Source organism: Lepisosteus oculatus, chromosome 4, assembly GCF_040954835.1.
Source record: "Lepisosteus oculatus isolate fLepOcu1 chromosome 4, fLepOcu1.hap2, whole genome shotgun sequence".
Lineage (NCBI taxonomy): Eukaryota > Metazoa > Chordata > Actinopteri > Semionotiformes > Lepisosteidae > Lepisosteus > Lepisosteus oculatus.
Window position 1 is genome coordinate 19371812 of NC_090699.1, and position 13159 is coordinate 19384970.

A 13159-nucleotide genomic window follows, 5' to 3' on the forward strand; every position below is an offset into this window, starting at 1 on the left:
CAATCATCAGCAGCAAATCTTTTAATGTTAGAATCAGCCTTGGTGTATATGAACTGATTCTCTATATATGAAGTAAGACTAATGAAAATGTGTAGAAATTTGGCTTGTCTGACTGCAGCTAAAAAGACGCTGGTGCTGCATTGGTGCTGATGCTACATTGAAGCTCCAAAACCCTTTCCCAGATTTTGCTGAATCCTGACCTGCCATGACATTAATAATATGGAGCGCTGTACTGCCTGAGTTCATGGAACTGGTGAGTGGACAGTGGGGGCCTGGAGAGCCACTGCTAACATTCCCAGTGCTTCTGTCTGTGCTGTACAGTTTGGATTTGGGAACTTGGTTGACTTGGAGAGGGGTACCACTGATAGTGATGTGGGTGAATGGGGTGAGATTGCTGCCTGTATTCCTTTTTCCTAATGAGTCCTTTATCTGATCATTTAAAATGAATAAATCTTTCTACACAAAAAAAGACAAATGTTGCAAACTTCATATTGTTCACAGTTTCATTCTTTTCTAAAGCAGCCTTTGCTCTTGCTCTTTGCTCTTGTATAGTGATTTTGTTAGTCAGAGCACTGAATCGAAAGAAAAATGTAATTAACTGGCTGTTTAACTTTCCCAGTGATCTAATGCAATTCCCCCAGCATAGCTTGGCCTGTTGACATCATGTACTTGGCAGAAGTTGCCCATGCTTAAAGTCAAAGTTATTCCCCCTCTTTTTAATAGCCTAAAGTTTATTCAGTTGGGAAGACTAACTTTCGTCAGTATTGTTTTCTCTGAGAAATTCAAGATCCAGGGTTAAATTACCATAGAGTGATGGTATTTTGGAGGTTGTACTTTAAGGGCACTGGACAGTTTGATCCATACTGGTGAAATTCTGTAAAAAACTGGTTTGATTAAACCAAAAACGGCACATGATGTATTCTGTATAGTCTTTTTTTAGAAAATTGTTTATCTTTAAGATGAAATCTGTGAATCAAATAGGGGCTAAAGTTATAATAATAATAATAAAAAACTTTATTTTATATAGCGCCTTTAAAGGTGGCTTCTCAAAGCGCTTTATAGGATGACAATAACAATAAATATGAAGAAATAATAAGTTGCTTATGAAGCTCTGTTCCTATATTGAAAGAGTTTTCTTTAACACGAGAACCAGGTATTTTACATCTTAAATGTTTTCAACTTACTGGATTTATCTATGCCTAGGCAATAAAGCCTGTCAAAAGAAAAGAATATCACTCCTTAATAAAATCCCGGTGGGTTTCTAGTGTGTCTAGATTTATAAAGACTCGTACTTGACTGGCACAACAGTAAGAAGAATATCTTAAACTGGAGGGCACAGGGAGGACAGTTGCAAGGAGGATTTTTATGTGTTTGCCCACTACTGGGGTTTCAGCAGTTTGAATGTATAATCAGACTTGAAGGAGGAATCACAGTGGGGTGTTGGTTAATGCAGCAGCCTCACAGCTTCGGTCCCGTGTTCAATTCTGGCCTCAGGTGTCTCTTCCCTATGTTTGCCAGTACTGAGGTTCCTCCCATCACGCAGAGTTGGACTGGCTGTTCTAAATAATCTCTTTCCACATGCAGTGTCCTGCAATTCTCAGCAGTGTGCTCGTAATCCTGCCTTGTGTCTTATGCTTTCAAGGCTGTTGCTTGCTGTGATCCTTAATAATAAACTTTATTTCATATTCAAGAGCGATTATCCTCCTCAGGTTATGTGGCTTTTTGATAATGGGCAAACGTACAGTAGGTCGTTGAGCAAGAACTTTATTTTGTGTCACCTGACACACTTTAGAATATACGGTGAAAGTCAGGATTACATGTCCGGAATGTGACTGAACATACCAGAGGACATACAGAACATGTTTGATAGAAGGTATGAATTTTCCATTGTTGTTGATACATAGAATATAATGTAATTGTATATCTATATTTATTAAATTATTAAAATATTATCATTGTACTATCGTAAGCTGAATAAAAATCATCCCTCATTTGTGTGTTAAGGTGTAACATTTATGTCACAGGACCAACCGCCATTATATTGTATATGAAGAGTTTATCAGTCCATTGACACTGATGACATGACTGCCTGTTGCCACATGTACTTGAACAGCATAAATCATGACAGATCTTCTGACCTCCAAGAGTCCCCAGAGACCACTGTAATGGAGGGGGGTCAAGAAACAGGACCTTGTCCATCCATATGGAAGCGATATCTCCAGCTTAAAACACGACACAAAAGTAAATTTGTATGAGTGCAAAATAACAGGTTGAATGAACATTCTTCCATAGCAGCCATGGTTCAGTAAGAGCCACCTATGTGCATTGGGAATCTAAGGCCAAAAATCTCCATGATTTACGAGTTGCACTGTAAAATAGAATTCAACTATCAATTAGTGAGAACACAGAAACAGACATATAAGATCATGTCAAACCAGCTCAGAACAGTGAGTAAAAGGCACCAACGTGACATTTTCTGATGTTATGGCATTTAGTTTGGGGATAGCACTTTATATACAATGTAATCTTAGACTGTGGACACTAAGAGGAAGAGAGACGCAACAAAAAGGAACTAAAGTACAATGCAAATAGGCTGTGGAGAATTAAGGTTTTGAAAGGACCATTTGCTAGAATTTTGTCATGCTTGATTCCACATTTGTAATGCATAATTTTTGTATTTACTAATGTCAATGATACATTGTATATCTCAGCCTTAACTCCAATATGCATAAAAATGACAATTCTCCTTCCAGAGAGCCACTGGATATCTACATCCTGCCCATAAGAAGCAGTAAGACACAACACATTGTGCTCGGATTCCTGTGAGGGTGCTGTAATGCAGGCAGGGAATGCCAGCGTGTTGAGGAAATATGTTACTTTTCAACCGCCAAATAGATGCAGAGCAGCTGCACAACTGCAAGCCAGCTTGGAGGAGAGTTTCCACAGTGTCTGAAGTGTGCTATGACTCGTCAACGAAGGATAAAAAATCTGCAAGGAAAATGGAGACAATTTTGCATGTTGCACAGAGATTCTGTACATCACAAAAGCGTCAATTGGATCATTTTAAAATTATTTTATTTTAAATAGACTTTATGTTGACAGGATTCTAATTTTGTGACGGAGAATAAACTTCAACAAAGCTACATAAAGCTTTTCTTCATTTGAAACTGCATGAAAACATGTAGGTCTGACAATATCCAAAAGCTGACTTGCTATTTCACTTCTGAAACCTGGGGTGCATGAGTTACAGTCCAAAAAGTCCAAAAAGAGGACTGTGAATCAGAAGATCTGGTAATATTCTTTTATACGTCCTGTCACTCCTTTACAGGTATGTCAAATTCCATATAATTTAACTAACAACTAAAGTTAACAAATTAAAAGAAATCATGCTTATATTTGCTAAAAACCATGCCATATAGTGTTAATTCACAGGCGTGCTTAAAACCTAGTTATAAAATCTAATAATTTCTCGTTCTTTGGACTTCGGTGGCTGGCATGAAAGGCAGAGAGGAGTTTTTATGTAGGTTGCTGGGAGTCAGGGATCCTAGCTTTCTGTTTTCATGGCCCTTCTCTCATCTCTCGAGGAAGCTTCCAAAATAAGTTCATTACATCCCCTCTTCTCAATACAGCCCATTGTCCCTGTAATCTTTGTATCCTTCAGGACCGCTAGCTTGAGTTACACATCGGAATATCTCAATGAGACTGGAAGCTATTTCAAAGCACAAAGTGCCGCCATATCATTCAGCCATAGCCTTCATGTCACTGGGTTATTTGGAACCAGAGTCAGTTAGGCAGAAAGGTTTATCTTACATAATCCTGTTTTATTTTAAGAGATGATGACAGTCCATACACCATCTGATTTTCATATTAAACAATTAAAACGAGGAGAACAGGATATTTAGAATTAATATCATTGATTAACTTTTCTTTAGCATACAAGTAAATCATGCTAAAATGCAGACAACACGAGGGACTCGATATCAATATTCTGGGATACGCCACAAGACCTTCCCGTAAAAACATACAGGAGACGAAAAAATCCATAAAAAAACAACTATAACTTTATGTGACACACACAGGAATTTTGTGTTTTTTAGCCCCGTGAATGAAATCTCGTTTTGGACCTCAGTTCAGACATTTTCAGTTCTGCCTAAGGCACAGCTTCATTGTGAGAGAGGAGGTTAAATCTTGTCAAAATAATGGAATAATTGATCTGAGAAAATGTGAGCTGGAGGCCTTGGTTTTGCTTATCTAAGCCTGGAATATTACAGACTCAGCTGGCCATGACTAACCCCTTCAGCTATTGTAAACTACAAAGGTCCTTTTAATCTATACCACTTGCTTCCCATTTTCATTAATCCAGGATAGCCTGTAGAGTGATAAAACCCTAACTACTTCCGTACCTCAAGATAACCCCTTTATGCATTTAAGTAGAGGGAAGTAATCTGGGATATCAAAGCCCAAGAGAAGCAGAAGAGAGCGGGGTTGAAGCATCTGCCCCTGTCCAGACAGACTAATTACTCAAACACGATGTACAAATATCATCACCACAGTCACATATCTGCCACACTGGAACTGACACGTATACCACTGCTGCCTTTGAAACCATACGTTTACTTTTTTGTAAACAGTATACTACAAGAGTGAACTCTATGTCTATGTCTGTATTTTAAAAATGATGTAATTTGCAGTGCTGTCTTATTACCTCAAGCGTTTTACTGTGACTGCTGCACGCCATGTCACTTTTACAAAAGAAGAATATTTTACCTAACGGTGGTAATTAACGTTTTCCTGGAGGAAGCCATAAGGAAAACTTAAAGCTATCTTTTTTTCAAGAAACATTAATTCAGTTGCACAAATCTTTTCAGTGAAAGTGGGTGACACTTACATTTGGTGTTGACAACCACAAATTGCATTTTGGCTGTAACAAAGGCCCATTAGTCTTCAGCTTCTGTATTTATAGCAAGGCTCTGGGATATAAATCCTTCGGGTTTGTCTCCCCCTCTGTGTGCTGAAATCTCATCAGTGATTCTGGCAAGCTCTAAGACAATGGCTTTTAACATGTGCATTCAATTACTTAATGTTTGATTCAGTAAGGGAAATAGCCTGTTTGTGTTTGTTTCCAATTATTTTTAACAACACCATAAATTTATAACAGAATAACTCAAATGATTAATTGATCAACAATAATATCTGTGTAGTGTCCTACAGGATAGAGGACCTGCAGTCCTAGAGAAGACATTTCCTGGGAGAATCATACAGTATAGCTGCCGGATCTCATTCCAGTTGTGTTCTTCATTATTGATGCTAACTTGAAAGCCTTAAATTGATCTGTCTGCTTGTTTAGATTTTTGTTTGCACTTTTCTGTACTCGGCCTTCAGTTTTAAAAAATGCCTAACGTTATGTAGTCTGTTCTCAACTTGTTTGCTGGCAGATTGCTGCTTTATTTCTGTCAAAACAGCTCTTATGCACCCTTTATAAATCATACACAGGTGGGAATCAAAATGTATTACTGTTTGGTAGTTACTGTTGCCCTCTGCTGAAGTCCAGTTGGTAGCCCTTGAAGTAATGCATTTAAAAATTGAGAAGTTCCAAAACTCAGAAATGTTTTATGAGTTGAAAGCAAGTTGTAAAACATGCCTCAAATGGAAAAATGAAATTAATTAGCCAGTAATTAATAACCCAGCTGCCACACAAAACCAGACCGGTATTCGTCCTTTTTTTTTTAACAGCATACAGACCCCGACAGTCAGTATTCACATATTAAAAAAAGGCATGTTAAAAGAATTTGCTTGTCTTTTGAGCACAGATATAATTCCAAGATCTTAAACGGCTGGATATCCTCAGATCTGCCACAGTCAGGCATTGGTTTTCCAAATTTTGCAAGTAAGATGACACAAGCTAAACGCATATAAAACTACAAAACAATAGTTTTTGTGTTACACAATTTTATTTTTTTACAAAATGTAAATATGACAATAGAAAAACAAAAACAAATGGAATACAGTTCCAACACAATTTTTCGTGTCTGAATTGTTCAACAAGAAATCACAGCTGTGACAGCTTCAGGAAGGCACTGTATTTTTGTGGGTGCTTGTGTGACTGACACATTGTCGCATAGATCACATGCAAATGCATATACATACTGTATACTAATCACAGTACAGTATAACAGCTTGTATGTCTATAGCACGTTTTATCTAATAGAATCCAAAGACACTGTACAGGTTGGTCTGGACTTATTCACCACTGGGTTGGCATGTCATAGGCATTTTGGGTCAAAAGATACACTTCACATCATATAAGGCAAACAAATGAAGTATCTCCAATTTAATTTGAGGGGCAAAATTTGAAAAGTAGCGAGGATGGCAAATATAGCACCCCTAAATGTTTTTGTGCTTGCAGAAACAGCAGTTTGATGCTCAAGCTATGCTGTATATTGTATTTCCAGCACTGTAGAAGTAAAAACCATATTTGCTGAATCACTCGTGCAATTCAAAATAAGTAAAAAGCTATAAAATGTTTTTTTTCTTCAGCCACAAATATTTATTGAATATGTTCTTTCTGCAACAAGAACTTCTATCATCAATTTTTATCCAGTTCACGGGAAATTCTGTCCGATTCTTTTCAAATAAATGAGAAATTTGAAGTACACGATGTTTAAAATACACACATCTGTTCATATGAGAACGGAAATGAATTTCTATCTTTGACACGTATGTGTGTTGGGGGAAATGTTATGATCTACGTTTCCTGACCTATTTTGTTTAGAAAAATCTGTAAACTAAAAAAAAACCTGTCTTTGAGAAACAGAAATGAAATTTCCGTGACCGATAAATGTAGGTTTATTCTATATGTTTTGCAAGTGACATCATTTCATCAGTTGAGAATAAATCAAGTCACATGTGGCGTGGGACAGATGACATGGACTGACATGGAATTCTCTTCCATTCAATCTGCTCAATAATTTGTACACCTGTCTTCTTCCAGATTCACTGAAGAATCCTGATTTGAGTTTTGAAAGGGTTTGCAGATGCTGTTATGCAGCGACAAAGTTTGGAGAACTTTGCAGTTGCAAAATGGCCCATGTGCACATGAAGATGCGATATGGTGTAATTTAGGGAGGTTGGGTTTAAAAGAAAATCATACACATGTAGCAAGAGCAAATGTGATGATACCATGTATAGTACAACCCACTGTGGTACAAACACCTGAATTGCATATAGCCTAAGCATAATACTTGGCATCCTGCTCTCAATTGCTTATACATGAGGAGTGAAAAATGCACAGATATAGTTCAAAACGATTTTCTTTGTGAACTGCACAGCCTCCAGTATTATGATTAAAATATCTGTCTCTTCATTATATCACAGATAGAAAATCTTCAAAGACCGTAAACTGTTCCTTACATTTTATATTTTGAGGTTGCCAGTATGATTTACCATTGATAGCAGCCATTAGAGCCAAATCAGTCCTTCATGCTTTGCTGCCCTGGCAGTTTCCACATATGCTATAGGCACTGTGAGCTAGATAATTTAATTTTTTTCTACAAGTTAGTTCAATGACATCACAGAAATATATGGTAGTTTATGGTCATGAGTCATTACTTGTATTCCTGAGGATTAAAGAGATTTCACCTCCTGTTTCTCTGCTGTCAACGAATCTCAGGCTTGTTTCTGAAACCATAATCCTATTCCTAATGCAAAGCAGACTTGAGAGGCAGGAAAAAAAAAAAGAAAACAGATTTTTAATAATCTGATGTGCATTTGGCAGACAGGGATACGTGTTCAGTTCAGACAGGCTGAGGTTTCTAAAAACTACATAGAAATATAGAAACAACTTGTGCATAAGAGGTTCTTTCATTATTAGAATGACAATGAATTTCTGGAAATGTCCACCGCAATTGGCCAAAAAATAAAGAATACCAGCAGTAACTGATTTGCTGAAACCAAAAATGAACAAAGTGATCTTAAAAAGCTACATCTAACTGAACCAGATTTAGAGATTTAAGATTATCAGTTCTATCTAAACTTAGAAAAAGAGAAGATTGCAAGAGTATATTTAAAAGAAGAAAATCCTGTCCAGGAAGATTAATGTGGTTAATCAGTTATAAATTAGATTCAAACATTAAATTATACAAAGAGTTACAAAGTTTTTCATTACACACGTTTTCAAACATACGGTGAAGACCATTAGATCATGCATATGATTTTATCTTAAAGGTCTTGACGCAATGTTTTCCTGTGGTAAGTAATTTTCCTTTTGGAACTGTTTTGTGTCTCATGGTTAACATCCTATATATATATACTTCTGTGTCTGTGGAAAGTGGTATAAGTAAGAATGCATCCTTTACTTTGTAACAAGACTGCAGTTACTTTACTTCCATGAATTTTACAAAAATAATCTGTAAAAATAATAATAATAATCTGTCAGGAAAAATGTGTGTAGTTTTAATTTTTTTATTGTACTCAAATTGTTTTTTGCCTATATGTAAAAAAGCTATTTGTTATAAGGGATTCTTGATTACACAAAAAAATAACTTTTATTTATCACCGTTTTGAACTGCAGTAAGTTAATTATGTACAAGGTAAACGATGACATATGGAGCCTAATACTTTGTATCACAATCTTATGGCATGGTGATTTTCCAGCTAACACTAGCAGCCAGAATACTGCAAAATATCTTGATGGGTTTACTGTTACCTGGCTTGTACATTGATTTATTCTATTAGAATAATACTTTGCTCAGCACAGGATTCTGTATGCCACTGAATAATAGCCTTGAACATTTAAATGAATACAGCTGTATATGTCTTAAGAAAAAAAGGGATTGCCTCCTCTCATTTTACTTTCACTAATGCTCATGTAAGTAATAAAATGAAACAGCACAGGGCTAAGGTTTAGTCCCACCACAAAGCCAATGGGAAAAAGCATTTTAATGAGGAAATGCACAACGCCAACCCAGGGAACACAAGTGGAGGTGTTGAAAATTCGAGGCATACAAAGCAGAACAAAATTAACCTAATAAAACACAGAGGGGGCACATTTCAAGACGTTTAGAAAATTCTCTGAAAACACTGAAAGGCCCCACACAGAGACACAGAGGTGGATTAGACACTGTAGATTTCAAACCTAGACCTATTTAACAACAGGATGGGTTTTCTTACGCTGTGCTCCGAACTCTAATGAGCTTGAAGGAAACAGCAAGTCATGAAGCACGAGTCCAGCGTTATCCACCACAAACCGCGTCCTACCTGATGAGTTCTCCATTTCCTCCCACACAGCAGTTGCTCAATCACAGCGAAACGCAGTGTCCAAACCGAGTTTCAAATTAAAAAGAAAATACCCTTTAAAATTAAAAACATACTGCAGTATTAATACATATTACATTTCTGAAATATCTAAAGAAAAAACAGTTTTAATCTGTTAAAAATAAATCTTCCCTATTTTCCTGGAAGGTGTGATGACTATTATATAAAAAAACAACACTTCCAACGCTTATTTGATGGTTTTCAACAGTATGAAGCACCGCTGGAGTAACAGCAGCTTTACACAGTCTCTTTGCATGAGGTAAAGCTCATTTGTAAGACAGCATACAATCTGATAGAGTCATCAAAAACATAGAAAAGCAAGTATCCTTCTGTGGATTCTGTTTTACCATTTCTCACTAAAGACCTATAGTAAACAAAGATCACATCATCTGAATACAAGAACGTCTAAATGGCATTCAGAATCAGGCAATATTTGTTTTGTTTTTTAAATCATTTTTTACAACTTTAAGCCACTACTATGCCTGAAAACGCACACACATAAGTATTGTGTGTTTCAAAGGCAGTTTCATGATTTTGGGCAACTGGGGGTGAAAAAGTTGTTTTTAAGGCGTTAAACATGTATGAGGGCGGTCTGGGCGAGGCATGAGATATTTTTGGCAGTTCACAGAGATCCGTTCTTAAATGAACTGCCCTCGGAAAGGAAGCAAGTGGACATTCTGCTGTGGCCAGCGGTAGCGGAGCCTGGCAAGTGGTACATCCTGTGGGTTTTCAAACTCAGAGAAACCCAGCTGGTTCAGAACGTCATAGACACCAGCCCTGGCAGCCACCTGCAAGACACAAACACATACAAAACAAATTCACTTGAGGTACGAGCAAGAATAAGGCGGCACAGTGGTGCAGTGGTCAGCTTTGCTGCCTTGCAGCTGGCAGTGTTGGTACACCTGGCAGGTACACCTGGTTCCAATTCTGGACCTGGGGTGCTACCGGCGTGAACTTTGTATATTCTCCGCCCTGTGTTCATGTGCACTTTCTACAGGTTCTTCGGTTTCCTCCCACAGTCCAAAGACATACTGGTAGGTTGATTGGCTTCTGGGAGAATTGGCCCCGAGTGAGTGAGTGTGTTTGTGTCTGTCTGCCCTGTGATGGACTGGCGTCCCATCCAGGGTGTATCCTGCCTTACGTCTGTTGCTTGCCGGGACAGGCCATAACTCATAGTGGTTTACTTTAGCAGTCATGTCAACTCTAAGGGTCTCCTTAAAGAAATATCTGCAGCAAATTAAAATGTGTTTTGATAAAAGTTAATCTTTTTTTTTTCAAGTGAATGAAAATCTAGAAGTGAATAAGAAGCCTCTACCCGATTTTTAATTGAAACCATGGTTAGAACCCTCTTTGATCTATAATAGGTATCTAATATTTGTATATATTCAAAAGAATTAGAATAATTAAGAATTAATCTTAATGAACTGACAGAATGAGAGCAGTTCTACGATTAACGTATAACAACTATATACAGTATGTAACCTATAGGAAATTTGAACCATACTCAAGGGGGTAACTCTGCTTTTTATGATATTCAGAGCTGTAATTCAGTACACCAAGTTCAAGAGGAAGCTCCTAATATAACCGAAGGCTCTTCTTATGGAAGCAGACGAAGCACGCAGGAAAACGTAGCAATTACAGTCCTATCTGAACAGGACATAAGCCATTATGTATTAACAATGACTGTCCTTTCATTCGTTGCCCTTACAGGATCCCACAGGATGCATGATGTATAACAGGCCATGAGAGAATGCAGCAAAAAACCTGCAGACTGTGAATTCAATTAAACTGCATATGACGGCTTCCTTTATCTAGATGTATGGCTAAGATGTTGGCCCAAACTCAGTCGAGCCCCAGAAACCTCTTTTGTACAAAACCGACTACGTGCATTAAAAAAAGGTCTCTGAGCAGACTCACTGAACAATACTCTAAAACAAAACGTTCTGGAACATCTTTCCGAAAACAGAACCTTTAGCACTGAGACTTTTAGAGTATTGATTCCTGCAGTTAACATCTAATTGTGTGCAGAGCAAGCACACATTCCAATAGCACCATCCTCCAACAGGCTCAGGAGGCAGGGTAAACACACCATTAAAATGGACACAGCTTGCTCTGTTTACACTGCCTGTTCTTCACACCCAGTAGGAGTCACCTGCCTTGGAAACTAGCTCTTGATCATTCCTAGAAAAGGTTCCTCAGTTTCCTTTACAACAGAACAAGTAATAGGTTTATTCCATGCTGAAAAAAAGAAGAAAGAAAACACAACGTTTCGGACGTGGAGCCTTCTTCAGGTGTGAAGAAGGCTCCACAGCTGAAGAAGGCTCCACGGCCGAAAGGTGTTTTCTTTCTTCTTTTTTTCAGCATGTAATAAACTTATTACTTGTTCCTTTGCAGACTACACAAGCTGACGCAGCTACCCACCTGAACTACTACTTCCTTTACAACATACTTACTCATACCAGTGAATTTCACATGAATTAGGGTTAAAACTAAAGCCTCAATCAGTTCTTAACTGCTTCCATAAACATTCCGAGGTGTAAACTTAATGCACTTAAAAAACAGTGTGTTACTTTACACTGAGCGGCTGGGATTCAATGCCTGTTTTACACTGTTACCACAATTATGAAAACTGTTTTCTACAAGCTTGCAAGATTCCCTGCTTCACTAAACCATTCACAAAGCCTTAGGTGATTAATCAACATACTGACACTGCCTTGAGAAACAATCAAGAGTGCAGCCTCAGGTCTGCTTTCTGGTGTTACTGACATTTTTAATTGACTACGCTCTGTTTACAATCGAGTTCACAGGGATATCTGCAGATTTTTCATTGCAAAATGTACAGGAGAGCATCACGTTCAGAACGATGTGCTACCACAAGTCCAGAGGCCATATGGACACTTAAAAAAACACTAAGCATGAAAGTCCAAATATTTAATTTGCTACAATGCCTAACTGGTATGTGAAAAAATGTTGACAAAGTCTCCAAAATGAAAAGAATAGCCATACTAGTGTGTTCCTAAGTCAGTCAGGGTCTGCTTGGCTCTCACTGCAACAATGGCTCCTGAGTCATTACTGCAGGCCTGCAGTGATGCTAGTGAGTGATACTCCACTCCTCCAGCTAGCACTAAATACTTCATCAGGGTCTGCCATACACCCAGAATATTAGAATGTGTCTTGATATTCAAAGGGGGGTTCGTCAGAGGACCAGAGTGTGGATTTTCTCCGGGACGTCTAGTGTTTATTGCCAGAGAGCCAGGTCTTAAAACAATGGTCACCTTCAAATTCTGTGGGTACAGAGTAAAAAAATATTGGATGGCTCCACAAAATGAAAAAAAAGAAAAAAAATGAGTGCTTAAGATAATTACACAAACTCATTAGGAAGTTTACGTCTCCGGTTTCTGGATACAGTTTAATAAACTACTGCTTCGTTTTCACTGCTGGAACAGCTGGGCTGGAGCTCACTAGCAAAAAATGTTTTCCTGAGCTTTTTCCAAAGGCAGACTAAGTTGTATGTGCTTGTCCTGTGGCAAGATGATGCATAAGGATTACGGGATAGGACTGCAGTACTTTATAAAGAAGCCAACAGTATATCTATGTTGAGCATAAAAACAAATAAAAAGCATTGCTGCGCTGTTATTATTTCAAGTGGGTATGTGACTACAGTGAAAATGAGACACTGTATTTCAAAACATTATTACATTTTAAGACTATCTTTAAAGGGAAGGAAATCAATGTCCTAATTAAGCATTCCTACTCTTGCTTAATTACAGTGTGCAATAAACATTTAATACTGATAAAATGTTCACAATTCCTGCTGATAATTTATCAATGTTGCAGTTTTGATCAG

At 37.7% G+C, this 13159-nt stretch overlaps 1 protein-coding gene across 7 annotated transcripts in view; it reads right to left on the bottom strand.

Annotated features, from left to right (window-relative positions):
- Window positions 1-5932: 5932 nt before the first annotated feature.
- pald1a (phosphatase domain containing paladin 1a) overlaps window positions 5933-13159 on the bottom strand; it is a 92002-nt gene continuing 84775 nt past the window's right edge. For all 7 annotated transcript variants that reach the window (XM_015346462.2, XM_015346459.2, XM_015346461.2 and 4 more), the window contains exon 20: window positions 5933-10100. In XM_015346462.2, coding sequence (XP_015201948.2) covers window positions 9951-10100 — 150 coding nt within the window. In that variant the 3' untranslated portion in view covers window positions 5933-9950. The remainder of the gene's footprint in view (window positions 10101-13159) is intronic.